Source organism: Tachypleus tridentatus, chromosome 6 (assembly GCF_004210375.1).
Source record: "Tachypleus tridentatus isolate NWPU-2018 chromosome 6, ASM421037v1, whole genome shotgun sequence".
Lineage (NCBI taxonomy): Eukaryota > Metazoa > Arthropoda > Merostomata > Xiphosura > Limulidae > Tachypleus > Tachypleus tridentatus.
Window position 1 is genome coordinate 53,500,629 of NC_134830.1, and position 22,573 is coordinate 53,523,201.

The following is a 22,573-nucleotide window of genomic DNA, read 5'->3' on the forward strand; positions in this document are numbered from 1 at the left end:
GTTTCCGGTATCGACTAATCTGTCATTTGTTTTCTAATATACTGATTATATTTAAAAGCCATGAATTCATTCTTCCAGTTTGAATATAATATTTGGTGTTTTCACTTTGAACGGCACCCTGTACAAGGCAAGACTTAAGTAGTCATGGTTCAGTCATAGCCGTCACTAATTTACAACCACTAACCAGAGAGCAACCGTTAAGAAGTGCTCGCCATCTATATGCCCACTCATAACCGAATAACAGAATCAGTGTCACCTAGTTAACACGATCACAGCTGACATTGCATAGCGTATTCAGTGACATATTGTGGGACTCTGACATCGGACCTTCTAATTCACAACCAGGCATTCTACAGAGTAAATCAAACACACACATCCAGTTCGGTTTGCACGAAAGAATATATAATTCTTTGTGACGTCACTAGAAGTTCGTTGAACTTGTACAGAGCTTAACAAAATTGCGAAAAAGATTCTTTAGATATTTCAGTTCTTGTTTGGCAGTCGAATTACTGCAAATTTTACCTGTGAAAGAACAGCTTCTGTAATATATGGTGTTGTCAAAATTATTTTCCTCGTACAGTAATCTTATGCCCAGATAGCAATCTAGAGAATATGCAAAACGTATTCTAATAATTTATTATTGTGGATTATTTAGCCACAGAAGCTGTTTAAAATTCTAATAACTATATATGAAGACCAGTCTATCATTTTAGTTACCACATGTCACTTGCCGCTAATTATGGCAATGATAATGCAGTTATCACGGTGTACAAGTGGAAACAATAAATGAAAATATTAAATAATATTAGATGAACAACTTTTGGAAATTAATTAGGATTTTGATAATTTAATAAAAATCCATAAAATTAAATGGTCAGTTTCTCAGACTCGTACTTAATTTTTCAGAAACGTTTCGTTTGTCGTTGATTTTAACGAAACGTGTACGATCCACGAGGGCTGTGATAATTTACTGAGTAGTTGATGTAGCGTGCTTGAAAACATCATTGTTTAATCAACTGTAGTTTATGTAAGATAATCACCCATACATTATCCCCTAACCGAGCCAATCATAAAAACGTTGATAAATTTTAATTAAGGCCTTTGAAGACATGTAGTTTATACCATTTGTTATAGTTATTAACGTAGTTTTTATGATAATTATAAAAGTTGGTTCACCATACATTAATTTCTCTGTTGTCCAAACAGCAGTCAAACATCAAATATTACATCATCAAATTTAGATCATCGTTACTATTGTTGAAGAGGTCAGGGACAACTTAAAATGGTTTACCTCATAATTATAATTGCTTATAACTTTCTTCGAATCTTTCTACCGTCTCTTCTGAATAACATGACGAAAGAATAGTTCATTTTAATAAGAACAGTGTTAGAATATGTTTGGCCAAACATTACTCTTACAGAATAAAACCAGTGATTATTAGTAAGACAGGTACGTCAGCTCGAATCGGGAATAATTTTAGCTCTCTCTCTCTAGGTGTTTGGGTATATAAATTTGTATACCCAGGAGGGTCAGATACACTAGACCTCTTTCTCCTTCCTTTACATTGTTTGAGTGGACTTATTAATATATTTAAAGTAAATATAGTGGGCCAGATTGATAAGCATAACTCTCACTCAGGCCCTTTTCAGGGCAGTGTCCATGTATATTGCTCTTTCATTTTTTTTAAAAAAGACTAGAACGTAGGTGACCTTTTTTCGTATTTATTACAGGTCAACCACGTCAGTGTAATAAACTAAGATGACTTTCGTATTCATTACAGGTTAACCACGTCAGTGTAATATACTAAGATGACTTTCGTATTCATTACAGGTCAACCACGTCAGTGTAATAAACTAAGATGAGTTTCGTATTTATTACAGGCCAACCACGTTAGTGTAATAAACTAAGATGAGTTTCGTATTTATTACAGGTCAACCACGTCAGTGTAATAAACTAAGATGACTTTCGTATTCATTATAGGTTAACCACGTCAGTGTAATAAACTAAGATGAGTTTAAAAAAAAAAAAAGACTAGAACGTAGGTGGCCTTTTTTATTTTAGCACTAGTTTTTTTAAATTATTATTATTATATATATATTTTATTTTATTTTTAGTTTATTATTATTATTATTTTAAATGATTTCATCTTAATGATCTAATGTATAAATTTAACGGGGAGAGGTGTTTAGGTCTCTCTTCATCGTGTATGCAATATCTGTCTAGTTCGCATAACAGCTCATTTTTTCGCCAATTTTTATCATAATATTTTATTGTACTATGTAGAAGTCTATCTGGTATTGTTTGTGTATTTGAGTATTTGTGCATGAACTTTGATGAAGTGGTTTTAGGTACTGTGTATGCCTATGTAATTAGTGTATTCTATAATGTTTGGAGTTTCGTTTGTATTTGTTTTTCACTTACGTTAATCCATGCAGGAGTTGCATAGTCTATTACTGGTCTAATGTATGTTTTGCATATTTAATGATGTTTTCATAATTTTTATCAGTTAGACTATTTTAGCACTGAGAATTTACCTGTTTGCTTTTGAATTTCTCGCAAAGCTACACGAGGGCTAACTGCGCTAGCCATTCGTAATTTGCCAGTGAAAGGATAGAAGGAAATCAGCTAGTCATCACCACCCACCGTCAACTCACGGACTACTCTTTTACCACTGAATACTGGGATTGACCGTCACATTATAATGCCCCACTGCTGAAAGGGTGAACATGCTTGGTGAGACGGTGACTTGGACTCGCAATCTTCAGATTATTAGCCATGCGCTCTAACCACAGTTATCAGAGTACATATTCCCAGCATTTTGTCCGTACAGTTACACTGTTACCAGGGTACATATTCCCAGAATGTTGTCCCTACAGTTACACTGTTACCAGGATACATATTTACCACCTTTTGTCCCTACAGTTATACTATTACCAGGATACATATTCCCAGAATATTGTCCCTACAATTACACTGTTACCAGAGTACATATTCCCTACATTTTGTCCCTACAGGTACACTGTTACCGTCCCCCGCTAGTACAGCGGTATGTTTACGGAGTTACAACACTAAAATCAATGGTTCGATTTCCCTCGGTAGGCTCAGCTTCGAGAAGGGAAAGGTTATGTTTATGTTTCTCCCTTTCTTTTTTTTTCTTCTCACTTAATGAAAGACTTGGGAAGAAAACACATACATACACTGTTTCCAAGTAAATCAGCTTTCGTAGAGTTTCGAATTAGAGGCTTCCTTCTCTAATATCACAGTATACGATCGGCGTCGACCCTGGAAAGAGGCGAAGGAAAGGAAAGGTTTATGTTTCTCCCTTTCTTTTTCTTTTTTCTTCTCTCTTAATGAAAGACTTGGGAAGAAAACACATACATACACTGTTACCAGGATACATTTTCCCTGCATGTTCTTCCTCTATTTGTAAGGTAATCGTTTCTACAGTTGCCTCACAACATATCTGTATTCGGAGAGACAGTGTTATGTGTTGTTGTTTTTTGTCACTATTTCGTGATTTTCTCTCCTTCAGTTGCATCAGCTAACCTCCCTTAAAAAAATAAACAATGGAGTAGAAGAAGGCGAGAGGTGATAAGACTTCTGGGTAGAGAACGTGACGTCACTTACTGTGGGGATTAAATCTTTTGGTTATTTAACACAATCTCGATTCTTCAAGCAAGTTCTTGTTAGGCGACATTAAGGTTCCATCACGTAGGGACAACATGTGTTTTGTCAGTCAATACTGAAGGTTTCTCCAGAAGAACAGTATTGAAAGCATGAAAGCACGCGTTTAAGTTAAATTCAGAATAAACACAAACACATACACGTTTTTTGTGTTTTTTTTTTTTGTAGTAAAAGGCAGTTTCGACAAAGATTAAAGGAAAAAAAAGGTTAGACATCGACATTGATGGTATTTCTAAGCTTCGAGAAATGTCTCGTTGGTACTGTTTTAACTGGAGGTTTAATTTCATTTCTGCTAAAGCAAAATCTTTGATTCACGTAAACACACGTTTCGTTCCTGTGGTAACATTGTACTATTTTATATCCAGTTGATTCATAGGAGGAACCGACATTACGTAGACACTAATTACTGAACCAACAAGTATCTAGAGGTGGAAGAGAATCGCTTTCTTTTGACACCAACGAAATTATAGCGCACTGACAATCATCTCTTTCTGTAAACTATCCACGATATTTCCCTTCTTACAAACGTTTCACTTGTTAGACGTGACTTAAAATATTTGCAGCTATAGAACAATCGAAAAAACTAGAGTGCGGAAGAAACGAAAATTTCAGAAAACTTGCTCAACCCTGGAGAGAAAACTACGACATGGAAACAAAACAGTGTCTATGCCTACTTTAATTTTCATAGTTCCTACAACAATAAGTCAAATATTTTCGATGTGAGAAACCCACGGCTGAAAGGGCGAGCATGTATGGTGTGACAAGGATTTGAACCCGCGACCCTCAGATTACGAATCGAACGCCTTAACCTACCTGGCCATGCCAGACCCAGAAAGCTGTTAGTTCCTGTCATTTTAAGATATTTGTAAAATATCCGCTAGAGGGCTACTAATTATTATCATTTTAAGAAAAAAAAAGGCAAAGAACTGCTAAATGAATGATAACTTTTATTATCTCAAGAAGTAATTTGCGAAAACCGTTAGAGGGTTAATAATCTTTGCCACAGTAATAAGAAATTCGTAAAATCACTGTTACCTTAAAAACAGAATTGCACAAAACCTCTAGAGGGCTACCAATCTCCGTTATCTTAAGAAAAGAGTTAGTTTTGGACTATCTTTTGTTTCACCCCTGTAGTGACGAGGTGTAACTTTAAATGTAAGCAGCTAAATGCAGTAGCTCTTTGATAAAAGTGGCCTTACTGCAATGCTAATGCTTCTGTTTTTTACTATTATTGTAACATCCAGCCAGATGGAATAGTAAATTCTTGACTAGAATACGTCATTAAATAGTTAAGAAACGTAAACAGAATTTCTGTTGCTCATGTAGTGGTCTCTGGTTCTTCGCCTTTAGTAGATTAGGTCAAGCACCTTCTTTAATAAATAAATATTCAAAGGTCTTGTTTTTCCAAGTAAATCAGCTTTCGTAGAGTTTCGAATTAGAGGCTTCCTTCTCTAATATCACAGTATACGATCGGCGTCGACCCTGGAAAGAGGCGAAGGGAAAGGTTAGGTTTATGTTTCTCCTTTCCTTTTTTTTTTTCTTCTCTCTTAATGAAAGACTTGGGAAGAAACAAGCCACCTCTTATAACGAATGCCACTCGTGATCGCACATATTTCAACGTTTCTGACGGATGAGCTTTCACCTTTGACTGAACGCATTCGTCTTTCTCAAAATTTATCCTTTATTTTTTCCTGTGTTTTTTTTTCTATCCCTGTCTGTTGGTTTCTCAAGTTAATTAGAAATACTTTATATCGCTTTATTTAGTATCGTCTATGTAGTTATTTCTTAAAACAACTGTTGCGAAGGCTCAGGCTTAGTTCTCAAATTCTCAGTACGTTTGTTATTCTTAAGCTCTTAAAACGATAGTTCGAAGAGTAGAAAAATTATACATGTTCGAGTTTTATTCGATAGCGAGACCTACGACGAAACTTAAGCATAGTTTGTTTTTTACGTCGAAATATCAAGAAACAGTTTCATTGTGTGTGTGATAAAGCGCGAAGCTACGCAAAGAGTTATTTGCTTTGTGCCCTCTGCAGGTACTGAAACATGACTTTTAGTCCTCAAATTTACAGATGAGTCATCAGGGGAGGATTGTTTGAATGTTTTGAATTTTGCGCAAAACTACACGAGAACTATCTGCGCTAGCCGTCCCTAATTTAGCAATGTAAAACTAGAGAGAAGGCAGCAAATCATCACCACTCACCGCCAACTGTCGGGCTACTTTTTTATCAACGAATAGTGGGATTTTATGCACATTATAAAGCCCCACGGCTGAAAGGGCGAGCATGTTTGATGTGACAAGGATTCGAACCTGCGACTCTCGGATTACGAGTCGAGTGCTTTAACCACCTGACCATGCCGGGTTTGAGTAGAGAAAAATTTCAAGTTTTGCCAACTGGAAACACGGTTATTTATGCCATGACGATAAAACTCTGAAATCCTAGAACTCAAAAATTCTTTAAAGCCATTCTCTGCTACTGCTCTCTTGTTGAAAAGCTGTCCAAATATTTGAAAAAGTCATAGTCGGTGGGTGAGAGGTAAGGAGGATGAGGCAATGTTTCGTGGTCCAATTCGTTGAGCTTTTGGAGTGTCATTTGAGCAACGTACGGCCGACTATTATCGCGAAGTAAGATTGGTCCTCTTCGATTGACTAATGTTGGCATTTTTTTACGCAACTTTATATGAATTTCTCCCAATTCTTGACAGTGAACCTGCACAGTGATATCCTGGTCCTGGTTGAGCAAGCTGCAATGGATAATACCGGCCACAGACCACCATAGAGTGTCCATATCTTTTGTTGGTGCAACTTTGACTTTGGGAAGTGTTCAGGAGTCTCGTCACGGTTGAGCCATTGTACAGATCGCTTTCTGTTATCGTAAATGATCTAGTTTTTGTCGCGGGTTACAATTCAATCAAGAAATTGATCATTTCTGTTGCACAAAATCAACTTAGAGAACAGTTCAAAACGGCGATTTTTTTCTGATTTTCACTGAGTTTGTATGGAACCATCTTGTCGAGTTTATTCACTTTTCCAGTTATCTCGAAATTGTGGAAACGCCAATACAAAGTTCTTGTGTCATGTCTTGAACCGTTTCACGGGGGTTTCTTTCTACTAATGCTGTCAGTTGGTCGTTTTCAACATAAGAAAGATGTCCTCTGCACTTCTTACCTTCAAGACTCACATCTCCATTACAAAATTTTTGGAGCCAAGGCTGTACTGTACTTTCGGAAGTGGTTCATTCGCTCCATGCTTGGTTCATATTGCGAAATGTTTGCGAAGTATTATGACCAAGGTTGAATTCATATAAAACAAATAATAAATGATTGATGCATAACTTTCTCCAACCTTAATTATAAGGGTCTGAAATATTAGAAATAAAGTTTTAGAAAAGAATAAAAGCACTATTGAAGAGAGGAAATCTTTAATTTTTTAATGGTATATATGAAGTCGTAAAAAAGACAGGTTTGTTATCCCTATAAATGACTTAAGTTTTGATAGATAAATTGCCATTATATGAATAATAATATTAATACGATCAATGCTACGTAGCAGAAGTGTGATCCTTACTGAGCGCCCTCTAGTTTCTTTTACTTTCACTCGTTGGTTCTTAGAATCACCTCTGAACCATCAATGGGAGGGGAATAACAAAGAAACTAATTTTCGATATTTTCAAGCCAGTTTTGAACTGTTATTTTTGGCAGTTTGTTCTTCTGTCTATCATTTCGTATTAAACGTTTCGACTAAAACTTTAAACCAAATGTCAACTCCTTATAAACGTAACTGTGTTTTAAACTACTTCGAAATAACAGTTGATTTCTAGCAATACTGGTAATATCGGGAAACTATTATAATACGGATAAGCAACACGCTTATTAAGTTACAAATGGTTGAATAACTAAATATACTTTTACCACTGCTAAATTTCTGAATTGCTAGTAATTATTCTTATCTGGAAATGTCCATTATACAGCTGCAGTATCTGTCTTTGTAATTAAACACAAAGCTACATGATGGACTGGCTATCTGTGCTCTGCCCACCAAGAGTATCGAAACCCGGTTTCTAGCGTTGCAAGTCTGAAGACATTCCACTGTGCCGTTAGGGGACACGATTGCAGTAATATGGTGCACATCTGTTATGGGTGCCACAAAATGGCATATTTTTAGAAAAATAAATTTTCTGTAAATAAAACATGCTATGGTAATTTATGCAAAAATGAAAAGTTTCACGAGAGGGCGTTTTAGCCAACATTATTCTAACTAATTTAATTTGTATAAGTAAACATGCATGATGACCCTGGTTAAAAATGATATTTTTTAAGAAATACAATAAGAGATTCTAAAAAGATGTAATACATTTTCTAGCAGACTGGCGGCGCATATCCCATTCTTTGTAGCTATAGCTTTGTATGAGCTACATAACAAGTGCTTTTTATACAAACATAGACTATCACAAAACAAGTCATGTCTATTATGAGACAAGCAGTACAAAAGTATCAGTGCCTTAGAGTTAATAACCACATAGTCAAAATTCAATACAATTATTTGTATGTAGAAGTTAACGTCAGAAAATTTTATTGTGTCATGGGCGCCATCTGTGAAAAAATTAAATAATAAATTATTTGTGTGCAATCGCAGGTTATTACAATACAAGTAATGTCTGTTATGAAACAATTAATACAAGAAACAGAGGCTATTAGTTTCTGTGAGTGAAAGTTAATGACCACCTAGTCAAACTCCGGCACAATTATTTATGAATAAATATTAACGCCAGATACTTTCAGTTAGCGTATCACGGGCGTCATCTATGAAAAAAACATTTGAATATTGTTCACGCGCTACAAAAATATTAAGCAACAAATGGTGTTTATAATACCTTCTAGTACTTAGTCGTATTTAATATTAAATTATTAAAAAAATAATAATTTTAATTTTACGGATAAAGTTTCACGTATAGAATACATAAACCATTGTTGCAAATAAATAAGCAGAAAATAAAATTATTAAAAATATATGAAAACGTTGTAAGATGTCTTTGTGATAAATAAGCTTGTTTGTTTTTGGTTTTTGGAATTTCGCACAAAGCTACTCGAGGGCTATCTGTGCTAGCCGTCCCTAATTTAGCAGTGTAAGACTAGAGGGAAGGCAGCTAGACATCACCACCCACCGCCAACTCTTGGGCTACTCTTTTACCAACGAATAGTGGGATTGAACGTCACATTATAACGAACCCGCGACCCTCGGATTACGAGTCGCACGCCTTACGCGTTAGGCCATGCTAGACCTGATAAATTAGCTACGTTGGCATTTTTGTTTTTAGCTGAGTACAAGTTCCATTTAGGCTCGGCATGACCAGGTGGTTAAGGCACTCGACTCGCAACCTAAGGGTCGCGGGTTTGAATCCCCGTCACACCAAACACCCTCGCCCTTTCAGCCTTAGGGGCGTTACATTGTGACGGTCAATCCCTCTATTCGTTGGTAAATGAGTAGCCCAAGAGTTGGCGGTAGGTAGTAATGACTAGTTGTCTTCCTTCTAGTCTTACACTGCTAAATTAGGGACGGCTAACGCAGATAGTTCTCGTGTATCTTTGCGCGAAATTAAAAAACAAACAAGCTCCAGTTAAACTTTCTTAAACATTTTGTATCGGTATTTAATTCTAGTATTGTTGAAGTGTTTAAAGTGAAGATTGTGCACTTCTTATTGTTGAAGAGAATCGTCTGTAAAGTGGAGATTATATCATTGTTATTGTTGAAAAGCAAAGTGCACATAGTTGTTTCGTTATTTCAAATGAATACCTAAATGTACAAAGACGTTATTTCGAACAACCGCTGCTGCTTCTGATGCCATATTGAGGCTGTTTCTTTTTCATCTCTCAAATTATTTCTTGGTACTGATATATCAGTTAAAACTTACTTCGAGACGTGCACAGATATATATGTTTGTTTTTATATAACAGTAACAGTATAAATAATGTGTAATGAGTGCTAGTTTAATGGATGCTTATCCTCCCAACATTTTACGAATTCTTCAGGCCTGACTTAGCGTGATTTTTCTGTTACCCTAATAGACGTCTCCCCGTTCCATCAGCGACTGCACATTTTAAAACTTTTATTTTAGTGCATTGTATTACACATTCATAATGTAATTATATACACATATGTCTGTTGAAGTTTATAAGTCAGGCTAAACACGTCAGTGTAATAAACTAAGATGACTTTCGTATTCATTGCAGGCTAACCACGTCAGTGTAATAAACTAAGAAGTATTCATTACAGGTTAACCACGTCAGTGTAATATCAGGCTAAACACGTCAGTGTAATAAACTAAGATGACTTTCGTATTCATTGCAGGCTAACCACGTCAGTGTAATAAACTAAGATGACTTTCGTATTCATTACAGGTTAACCACGTCAGTGTAATATACTAAGATGACTTTCGTATTCATTACAGGTTAACCACGTCAGTGTAATAAACTAAGATGAGTTTCGCATTTATTACAGGTCAACCACGTCAGTGTAATAAACTAAGATGAGTTTCGAATTTATTAGATTGATTTTGTTGCTCTTTGTATACACAATATTATTCAACTTCCTGTCTTCACCTTGTCCCTCTAGCGGGTATTGATCGTCGTTTCCGGTTAGTGTTATTTTCACATGGGAAAGTGTTATTGTCGGTTGAAAGAACGCAAGAAGAAATAAAGAAGAAAATGTTAAAAATAATTTTAAAATATTTTTACAAATCTCGTGCGTAACAATAACTCAATCAGTTTTTCAAAAGGATGCAGTTGTTCGTAGTTTAATTATGAGTCGGTAGAGTTTGCCACTGGGAATTGGGGAGGAGGCGTTGCACATAAATAAATGTATTATAGAACATTTCACGAAGTTACATGGCCTTTCATTCACTGGAATTGAAAGAAACTTTTCCACTACTAATGACTTTCCAGAACATGTATGTCATAGGAAAACATTTGTCAATACGGTTACTGTGTTTCTTTCTTTTCTTTTTAAGAAACTTCACTAAATTGAACAAGATGTTTAAAAATAATTATTTATGGATTATTGTAAACTGTATTTTTAATGATCTGGCTTAGATGTTTTCTCCCAGAGGGATATGCTAATCACGATAACAAATATTCGGGCATGTTGAGGATTGAGATGCTTTGTGAAATATCTAAAACCCAAAGTACTTTATAAGTACGAGCAATAAAAATGAGTTTTGTTTTTTTTTTTTTTAATTTCGCGCAAGTTTCATGAGGGCCATCTGCGCTAGCCGTCCCTAATTTAGCACTGTAAGACTAGAAGGAAGGCAGCTAGTCATCACTACCCACCGCCAACTCTTGGGCTACTCTTTTACCAACTAATAGTGGGATTGACTGTAACATTATAACGCCTTTACGGTTGAAAAAGCGAGCATGTTTGGTGCGATGGGGATCGAACCCGCAACTCTCTGATTACTAGTCGAACGCCTTAACTCACCTGGGCATGCCAGGTCTGAAAATGAGTAATAACAAGTTGTTGAAGTATTCATGGGTGATTCAGACCACTGTAATTAGTGACATCTATCTTGTATATATTTGATGACTCGATCGATTATTTTGAAATTATAAAGTGTATTTGTAGGTTAGGTGTACTAACATCATAGAGGAATTTCTATTCAAATGTTATTTGTGAACTTAAGCCCACAACTTGTCTCCAAGTGAACGTAGGCTGTATACACTTTATTAAAGAAATAAACTACTTTTTTTACTTATATGAACAGGATTCGGCACTATTTTGTACCAGATAGTAATGAGAAAAAACACTGCCATGTTACAACATTGGTGTCAAAAGTGGGATTGGATAATTTTGATGAAAGTAAAGATAGAACTTTGAATTTCAAAAATGAAAACATATAACAATCTGTCAAGTAGCGAAATATTATAGAAAATATGTCAGAAATGATGAAACTGTGGATAAACGACAAGAGGAAAGAAACAGAGAAAGGGAAAGATCAAGAAACGAGAAAGATCGTTAAGAGAAAATTAATAAACAACAACCAAGTGGTAAGAAACGAGAATTTAAAGCACAATGAAAAGAAAAATATTTAAAAGAAGAATAATAACAAATATAAATCTGATTGAAGAATAAATGAAGCTAATGTGAACGTATCATAGGATTATTTGAAAAAGAACAGAGATACCACTGAGATTCATTAAAGCTATAACTAAACACTGAGGAAGTGCAACAGAACATTCAACAAAGTGCAGGAAAGGTTGTAATAACGAAACTGAAGTATTCCTACGCACGGATAAGGATTGACCTTGCTTTGGATGTTCAATCTGGATCAAAATGGTTACAAACGCTGTATCTTAAGAGTGGACGTTGACAAGTACTTGCTAATGAAGTAAGTAGAGAGAAGACAGCCTTTTACCAGAGGAAAAGATTGTGATAATATTTTGTATTACCAGTGGAATTATGAAATGACCCTACGACATTTCAACAGCTAAAATCTGAAATATCTTGATACCTCGTACTTAAGTATAAGGTCACCTCTTAAGTAATGTCCGATTTTAAGTTCAGAAAAAAAGAAAGGATTCCAAACACTTTTAATGTTATTTAATAAATAGTATATGTTCCATTATTAATAACTACTTCTTGCCAACAATTCACAAGCTTCTGAATACCACTTCTATAAAAGGGTTTGGAAGAAAAGAATGTAGAGATGGTAGTTTTGACATCTTTATGTGTTTTAAGCTCTTTTCCATCAAGACAGTTCTGCAAACTTTGGAATAGATGATAATCAGATGGGGCAAGGTCTGGAGAATAAGGAGGATATGGAAGTTTTCCCAGTCTAGCTTTTCAACCTTTGCAGATGTGATTCTCGCTGTATGGGACCGTGCATTATTCCGGTGCAACACAACACCTTTACGATTGATCAAAGTAGGTCTCTTTTCTTTCAGTGCAACATTCAAGCGGTCTAACTGTTTGGTCTATCCAACCAAACGCTTAATGAGACTTTCCTAGGGTGGAGGTTCATTTTGGGCTGTGCTTTAGCCAGTTTACCTGCACTAAGTAATTGTCTGCGGTGCTTAACATTTTTATAAAATACCATTTTTCATCTCCAGTCACAAATCTGTCCAGAAAAGGTGAGTCACGTTCATGAGAGTGCAGAGAAGTGCAAATGTCCACTTTTACTATAAGGTTGGCTTCATTTTCCAAGTGACACCTTTCCAAGCTGTTGCAGATGAAGGCGAACTGTTGAAAGTGTTGAATTAAGCTTCTATGCTAGTTCTTCAACTGTTACAGCACAATCTTCATCAAGTGCAGCCAGCAGCAAGTCATCATTAAACTCTACAGGACGACCTGAACGTGGCGCATCACTTAAGATGTAGTCAGCTGATATAAACTTCTGAAACACCTACGACATCTTCTTTCATTGAGAGACTCTGCATGATAAATATCTTGAATGTTTCGTGTAGTTTCTGCTGCAATATTGCCTTTTTTAAAACTCATAAAGTATTATATGCTTAATGTGCTCCTCAGACACATCCATCTTCTTAAGGGTTTATTTGATCAATGATCTGAAAAAGTGGAGTTGTGTTAGTTTCTTTTATTTGTCTGAACACTTTTATACACACCCTACTACATATTTTAGTCATTAAAGCCTTCTACAAAGACAGAAATGACGATGCACTTCCTGTATTAACTTTTCGAACATTATTCATGGGATGACCTGATATTTGGATGGCGTAATTTCACATGATAATACCTTTGATAACGTTTATGCTCTGTCAAAGACAATTTTGGGTGTGCTGAGGAAAGAGGATAAATGGAATATCAAGAAACGTGAACTGTTCCATCAACAATTGAATTTCCTGGTACACATAATCAGAAGAAAGGGAGTATCTATAGGCACATCCAAGACTGAATTTTTCCAGAATTAGCCAACACCAAGGAATTTGCTTGAAGTAAAATGATTTTTTTACCTTTTTATTGTCGATTTTTAAAATCGTTCTTAACATAGCTTGTTCTTTAGATGAATTGCTCGAAAATCCAAAATACGTTTTATTGGAGTGATTACTGTGACAAGTATTCAATAAACTAAATAAAGAATTAACCAGCATGCATAATTTTTGAAGAGTTACTCATTTTATATACAGATGACAGTAAATTTTGCAGTTGAAGCAGTATTATCTTGAGTACACCATGGAGAAAGACACACAACTGTCACTATAGTGAATGCTGCAGACAAAAGGTTCTATATCAGTAGGAAAGAGATACTAAGTGTTGTTCAAACCCTAAATAATTCCAACGACATATCGCTTAACACTGAAATGGTTGGTGAAGTTTCGCAATCCAGAAGTCCAGAAATGTAAGGAATACAAATTTAAAGTTGTGCATCGGTCTAGACAGAATCGTGGAAATGCTGACAATTTATCCCAATGACCACGTGTTAATGAAAAATATAAATACTTCGAGAAGAAGAAAGCGCAAGATACTAAAAAATGTCCAAACTAAGCTACAGTAGAGTATAGTCCAAGATGTGATGATGGGCTAATGTAGTCCAACACTCAACACAAAGATGCTTAAGCAAAAGATACAATTTTATAACCAATTATTTAGTGCGTAAAGAATAATGGTCGACAGTCCTCATGATAAACAGTCACTCCATACATCCTGAAGCCGGAAACATACTGGTCAGATTGTGGTTCGTTTAAGCATACAAGAGTTGTTGTTATCTTAATAAATGAGAAGATAACAGTGAACATCAACAACGACTACAGTTGGTACTTCCACTATTTATACATTCTGCACCACTCCATCGTCTCCACAAGTATCTAACAGCTGGACTCTTTGCTGTGAGTAAGAAGACACTGAGACCAAGAGTGTACTTTGATGGGGATTTGCCCCGGGAATCTGTGCAGAGTTGGTGAAAATGTCGTAAACTATATTGTGAGTGAAAAGGTCCATGAAAGAAAGAACATGGAATAAAAAGAGCAAAAAATATTGAAGCACTAGTTAAAAGAGTTGTCGTTGATATCCTTGCTTCCTTTTCACAGAACGAATACCTAAGAGTTTTTATAGATTGTTTCACCAAATATACCTAGTATTATGAAAATCGTGGATGACTTCCATGTAATATACATGTAAAAAATGAGGTTCGTGGGTGAATGCTTTGCTTAAAAGATGCACATTGTTTGTCTGTAGTTAAGCACAAAATTACACAGTTGGTTACCTGTGCTTTGTCCACCACGAATATCGAAATCTGGTTTCTAGTAGTGTGAGTCCGCAGACACAGTTCTGTGTCACTGAGGGTCGTGTACATAGTGGTCTCGAGTTGTCCTAATAAACTAAATCAATATTTTGTGAAGGAAAAACATTTTAATTTTCGTAATTTTTGTTTACCAAACATGAAATGCAAATTGTTTATTTTCTTTAGGAGAGAGGAAGATGCATTATGAAATATTTAGTGATTTTTTACTAGACTATTTTAATTCAGAAAGGGGAATTTAAGAGATAAAACGCATAACACGTACACTTTATTGTGTAACAATAGTAAATATTTGGCAGAAACTTGACTGAAGGGAAGTTTTAGTGTTTATTAGATTATACAATTTTATGATATAAAATTATTGAAATTGTGATAACATAGTCTTTAAATTCTTTGTGAATGTTTAGACTCATTTTTTTTCCGTCTATTTATTTCTAGGTGGACTTTTGGAAATGCATGAACGTAACTCTAGAAGGTAATTTTTTCATCTAGTTCTTCTTTAAGAATATACATTTGTATAAAAATCACTGTTCGTAAAAGTGGGAGATTTAGTAGAAAGATTAACTGTTTATTTAGCATTTGCTGTATTTTTTCTTTTCTTCATTGTATTTTAATTCCGTATTTTATCGGTAACTACAGTAATTTTAGACATGCGTATTTAAATTGTCGAGAATAACGTATCATCCTCACAAGTTTCCATTACCAGTTACTTCTAAAATATTTAAAAGCTAAGATATAAATATCCATTAATATGTCTAATCGATAAAATTATAAGTTTTTACTTCAACAAAAGAAGTTTGTATTCCAGAAGGGGCCAATTTTTAATGTGTGTGTTTTCTTACACCAAAGTCTCTGCTGTGTCTGTCGAATGGAATCGAAACCCTGAATTTAGCAGTTTAAATACGAAGACTTACCGCTATCCTAGCAGGGGTTGTTTTTTGAATGTCAATAATTTAAATCAGTGATTCTCAACCTGTGTGCCGCGAGAAATTGGCAAGTGTACCGCGGTGTTTTTAAAACACATTCAACTTTCTTGGGATTTTACAAGCAAGTCGAACACATCAGTTAATAAAAGCTACTATAGAGACACTCTGAAACTTTCCAAAACATTCGATGGTTTTCATTCAACTGGAGCACTGAGAAGTTCATACTTAAATTTCATTCTCGACTGCAACGGTTCGACTGTTAGTTTAATTGTGGCGCAACAAGCGCTTCGTACGTCATAAATGATGCATCAAACAATAAAACTGCTTTCTGGAACACGTTCTCATTCTGCGGTAAGCTACAGCTACTACGCTGTAGGTAGGAATTTTATATCAACTGCAGAACTTCGTGCTTATCGTATATGAATTAGCTTTATCATTTATCCATGGAAAAATATTTAAGCAAGTCTGGTGCTGCAAGAGAGAATGTGTTGAATCAAAAGCAAGGAATCAAACGAAAGTACACAAACGAATACATCGAATACGGTTTTATCGCTTTGGAATCGGAAGATTCTCAGTTACCATTCTACCTACTCTGCAATGCAGCTTTATCGAACGAGGGACTTGTTCCTAGCAAACTGAAGAGACACTTGGAAACAAAATATTCAGCTGTGAAGGATAAACCAAAAGAATACTTCGAGAATCTTGCGGCTCAACAACATGAACAATCAAGGAAGCTTGTGAACAACATGAAGCTGTCCGAAAAAGGATTGATTGCAAGGTATAAGGTTGCTCAATTGTTGGCAAAATGCAAGAAAGCGCATACGAAGGCCGAATCAGTCATTGCGCCAGCGTTAGCAATCATAGTTGAAACTATGCTTGGAACGGATGCCTCCAAAAAGGTTAAGCTAGTTCCACTGTCCAATGACACAATTTTGCGCAGAATTGTAGACTTGTCGTCGGATTTGAAGGATCAACTTTGTGAACATTTCGAAGCGCCTGAAGATGAATTATCTCTGCTATGGTTTCTTCAAGTTGATGAATCTACTGACGTTAGTAGAAAAGCTCAAGTTCTGGCTTTTGTTCGATTCATAAAAGATGGAAAAATCGTAAACGAATACTTATTTTGCAAAGATTTAAAAAATACAGCGAAAGGCCAAAACATTTTCGAGTTGGTGAATGAAAACATTTTGCTCTTCAAATTACATTGGAATAACTGTGTCAGCGTTTGCACCGATGGCTCTCCTACAATGCAAGGAAAAAATAAGGGATTCGTCACTCTGGTGCGTCAACAAAATCCAAACATTAGGATTGTTCACTGCATGATTCACAGAGACGCTCGCCTCCAATTCTTTTCTGAAGGATTTGCAGCCTGTTATGAGTCAAGTTATTCAAGCGGTGAATTTCATTAAGTCTCGGCCACTTCATTCTCGACTTTTCTCACTTGTCTGTGATGCGATGGATTCAGACTATAAAAAGCTACTGTATCACACTGAAGTTCGATGGCTTTCGAAAGGAAAGGTGTTAAAGCGTCTTGCCCAACTAAAAACTGAGTATGTGTGTTTTATAGCAAAGCCACAAAGGGCTATCTGCTCAGCTCACCGAGAGGAATCGAACCCCTGATTTAGCGTTGTAAATCCGGAGACATACCGCTGTACTAGCGGGGGGCGACCAAAAACTGAAGTAATTTCTTTCTTGAAGGTTAAGGAACAGGTTTTGAATTTTCTTTTCACGATGAGATCTGGTGGCTGAAGGTTCAATTTCTCTCCAACTTGTTTGACAAATTAAATTCTTTGAACTTAAGTTTCCAAGGATCATCTGAAAACATTATTACTGCAACGTCCAAACTGAAGGCCTTTGATGGAAAGGTGATGCTCTAGAAGAATAAGATCTCGAAAGGAGTCCTTGATTGTTTTCCTTCTGTTAACGAATGTCCGTCAAAGAAGAAAATTGTCCCTCAAATTTTGAACACATTAAGCGACCTTCAGTCCGCACTAAAACATTACTTCCCGTCACTTGCTGTCGACGAATATAACTGGGTGACCTATCCATTCGTAATCAACGAGACAACAAATCTTACAACTGAGGAGGAAGAACAGCTCATTGATTTACGAAACGACAAATTTTATCAGTCATTGTTTCCCGAAAAGAGCTTGAACGAGTTTTGGATCTTCATTAAAAATTCATATACTGCAATCAGTTCCAAAGCAGTTGAAGTTCTGTTTTCATTTACGTCTTCGTGGTTTTGCGAAATTGGATTTTCAGCATTGACTGAAATTAAAGCCAGAAAGAGAGAGGGGCTTCTTACAGTTGATGATGAAATGCGAGCTTGTTTGTCTACGTTAGAGCCTCGCCTCAATTTGATTTGCTCTCGGAAGCAGGCACAAGCGTCACATTGAAAACATATGTAACAATAAAAAGTTTTGATTTTTCTGCTATACCACAAAATCGTTAAAAAGCCTTAGAACGACACTCACGGCCAAACCAAGCGATAATACTGTCAATGTGCAGATGGCATTAATATCGCTTGCTTTGGCCGTGATTTTCGTTCTAAGGCTTTTAAAGTTAACTCTTTTGTGTTACGTGTATCTAAACGTGATGCACAATGACATTATTATCGCTTGCTTTGGTCGTGATTTTCGTTCTAAGGCTTTTAACGCTTGCTGTGTGTTGAGTTTGTGGTCATATGAAACATAAGTTGCAGTTTATGTTTTTGGTGAAATACTTAATATGTATCAAACAAAATGTAACATTATTATTATGATATTTAACTACGCGATTATCATTGTATTATTAAAACTGTTATGGCTAGTTAGTTTACTGCAAGGAAAACTATCTTACTATGTTTGTACCCTCAGATTTATTATAAACAGTCCTGATATCCTTAATATGCTAAGTTTAGTCTTGTTTCGTATAAACTTTGTGCAAACGATGGAACCCTAATAATTCAGTCGTTATATGCCTGCATATCTCCGACCGCTAAGATAGGAGCGCTGAATTAATCAAGTTAATATATTGTAGGCGTAACGGTTGAATGAATATCTAAATAGACCAGTTGATCAAAAGTTACGAGTAATATTCTAGCTGGTGACGTGTTTTATAAACTAATTTCTGTAATAAGCTCTAAAGTCTCAGTTACAAAATAAGTCTCTTTGTCACGTTGATTGAACATAATCAGCACTATCAAAAACCAGTTGCTATAATGACAGTATAGAACGATCATGTGGTAATTTGTCAAGACTATACAGTCATTCTTAAGTCACGTACGTACGCGTACATACCGGATATGTGTGCAATCCAGATATGGCCCGGCATGGCCAGGTGGGTTAAGGCGTTCGACTCGTTATCTGAAGGTCGCGGGTTCGAATCCCCGTCCCACCAAACATGCTCTCCCTTTCAGCCATGGTGGCGTTATAATGTGACGGTCAATCCCACTATTCATTGGTAAAAGAGTAGCCCAAGAGTTGGCGGTGGGTGGTGATGACTAGCTGCCTTCCCTCTAGTCTTAGACTGCTAAATTAGGGACGGCTAGCATAGATAGTCCGCGAGTAGCTTTGTGCGAAATTCAAAAACAAAAAACAAGCAATTCAGTGCATGCATATATAAAGGTAAATAGTTTCCTACGTCAGTAAACCCTTGTGACTCCCAGTTTGCCCATGAAGAAGGAAGGTCCACCTTTCGAAAGCGCTCGGGTTATAAGGTTTCTATTTAATTTTTATCAATACTTCTTGGACCTACGTGTTTTTAGAAATTGTTAGAAATTGCAAATTGTTATTCCTAAATATATGATATTGTTAACGTAACGTTATTAATAACTTCTAACATAAAACAGTTATAATAAAATATTAACATCTAAACATGAATCTATAGCTAGATATAGATGGAAGAAGAGAACTGGTGGGAATGCTGTGTGACCTACATATCCAAACTACTGTTACGGGGCATGACCTGGTAGTTAGAACACTATAGTCTCAGTCTTAGGATCGTTGGTTCGAATCCTCGTTTTTTAAACCGTGGAGGCGTTATGATATAAGAAGCAAAAGTATCTGTCTTCAGTGACGGAAAAAGTTTAAGTTAACCTATGAATTTAAAATATATTATGGATTTCAAAATGGTTAATTGTGTTTCATTCAGAGCCAAAACTCTGAACTTTTATACCACCTACCGTGAAAAGTAATCGTTGAATTCAGTCATGTTAAGAGTCGCTCGACAATGTCATACAGTAAATCTACATTTTCATTTTCTAAATTACGTCAAATTTTGAAATGTTAGTAATAGTGTAATTAATTCCTAATAATTTAGTGCAGGCTTTACTTTCCTTGCGAAATAAAAGTTATCGTCAGAATTATTCATGTTTGTTCTGAAGTCGTTTCAAAAATGAATTTCAACCTTTGCCTACGTGCGCAGCTTTTCAAATGAGCAAAAAGCGGCTGCCGTAAACGTGAGACAGACGAACGCTCAGAGAGATACCATAGTTTCACAATATATATAAGATAATCGATGCCAATATTTATTGATAAAGAAAAGCATAAGTGTTCGAGGTGGATGATATTGAATAACTTCCTTCCCTAGTCTATAATTTAAAAACTATGGACAACTGGTGCAGATAACTCATGAGTAGCGTTGTGCAAAATTGAAAAAATGAACAAACTGCTGCTACTAAATGCTAATACGAAATAATAATAACATAAGCTTAGGCTTAATGCTAGTACAAATGACGTAACTTTACTACTATATACTAGATCTAAAGGGAGTTTATTTCACGTAATAGCTCGGTAAGCCTTAAGTTCTTTATAAAGTATTTCTTAATTAGTAGGGTAAAGCTTTAGTTATAAAAGCAAAATATATTATAACTGTACGCTGGAAAACGCCATGTAATAAAACTTTGCAGTTAAATTGCATAATCTATATAAATATATGTCAATATAGTATGTATCTGTTCCTTATATGTTTCCACTTTTCCTAAACAAACAGCACCGAATTAGACACAATGTGACAATGATATAAGAGAACATGAGAAAGGTTATGGAGGGGAGGGGTCTCATCTAATTTCGAAAAATGATCAAATTAGCACAACTTGACACAATGAAACAGGAGGACAGGAGGCCATGTGGTTTTGGCGCTCAACCCCGCAATCCTGAGATTACGAGTAGCCGAAGAGTTGGCGGTGGGTGGTGATGACTAGCTCCCTTCCCACTAGTCTTACATTGCTAAATTATGGACAGCTAGCGCAGACAGCCCTCATGTAGCTTTGCGCGAAATTCCAAACAAACCAAATCAATACTATACTGAAAAGAATTGTTGTTTTGAAGTTCGTGCAATGCTACACGAGGACAATCTAATTTAGCAGTGTAAAACTAGTCATCATCATAACTACTCCTTTTCTAACTTATAGTGGGAATGACCGAAACATTATAACACCCCCACATGGCGAGCATGTTTGGTGCCGGGCCTATTAAGAATATTTTGGATAAATATCGAGGATCGGGAGTTATTATCAGTAGTTTAATTAATGTCTCCCAGTGGAACAGTGGTATGTATGCGGACTTACAACGCTAGAAACCGAGTTTCGATACCCGTGGTGGGCAGAGCACAGATAGCCCATTGTGTTACCTTGCACTTAACTACAAACGACCAAATCTGTCCTTATTCCTTTTTACTTTTGCTCATCAAAGAAAAACGCTAAAAATCACAACTGATTGTTAATATTCAAAGACATTCGCAAAATGATAACAAACAATCATTTTATTAATTTTGTCAGATAAATATTAAATCTTATGATTTTCATCGTAGAAGTAAATCGTGGTTCAGATTGGATTGGTCGTCCCTGTTGCAGTGTCCCCCAAACGGCGAGCTGTCAGTTAGCCTGTCTGAAGGTACGTCGAACAAATTTTTGTGGCCATTGAGGGGTTGTTGTTGCTTCCAGGGATTAGTGCTACGTTATATTGAAAATTTGCTGTTTGAAAAAAAAGTCTGCTAATGTAATATAATCTTATATCTGTAAAAACGTAACTATAAGTAGAATCAACACAGCAAGTCTTTTTTTTAAGAAATATATTTAATTAACTCCAAAAGCCATTAAATTTATTCTAATTGAAGTAAAAACAAACAAACATGTTAATAATTTTTTTAAGACTAGAATAGACAACTTGAAGTTTATTGGTGAAATATTTTAAGACTGAGATAAGCAATATGTTAAGAAACATAGATTTAGTAATATAGAGTGAAACAGAAAACTATTTACTATGTACTTTAAAAAAATTGTTTGTGTTGTCTAGGCGCAGTCCACTTCGGAGTTGTTTCTTACGTGTCGTCGTAGTGACGAGATTTCGTTTTATTTTTGTGTTGAGCGACAAGAAAGTAAGTTCAAGTCTTCCCAATATTTTTAAACACAGGAACCTTTATATCGAACTATGACTTTCTGTAAGTTGAGATTATTAGTGTTTTTCATATATATTGTTTCTCGAGAATACTAAACACTACATTAACAGGCCAACTTAGGCCTAACAAAATCGGCCTCAAAATTATTAGCAAGGTAGAGGTAGTTTGGCGATATTCAGGGTCCACTATAAGAAAAGTTTTATTAGTTTCAAAACTAAGAATCGTATAGCAGTAATAACGTAGTGACTGGTAAATCATATTTTTATCAGTTCTTTAGGAAATGTGCCCAAAACCAGTTTTTAAAATGGAACAAATGAAATGTCAGCTGAAAGCGC

At 35.7% G+C, this 22,573-nt stretch overlaps 1 protein-coding gene across 1 annotated transcript in view; it reads left to right on the forward strand.

The window, feature by feature from the left end:
• Positions 1-22,573, forward strand: part of LOC143251613 (reversion-inducing cysteine-rich protein with Kazal motifs-like) — a 93,592-nt gene that overhangs the window by 25,529 nt on the left and 45,490 nt on the right. The window contains exons 4-6 of the mRNA XM_076502882.1: positions 15,373-15,409; positions 21,651-21,733; positions 22,136-22,217. Of these exons, the coding sequence (XP_076358997.1) occupies positions 15,373-15,409; positions 21,651-21,733; positions 22,136-22,217 (202 nt within the window). The remainder of the gene's footprint in view (positions 1-15,372; positions 15,410-21,650; positions 21,734-22,135; positions 22,218-22,573) is intronic.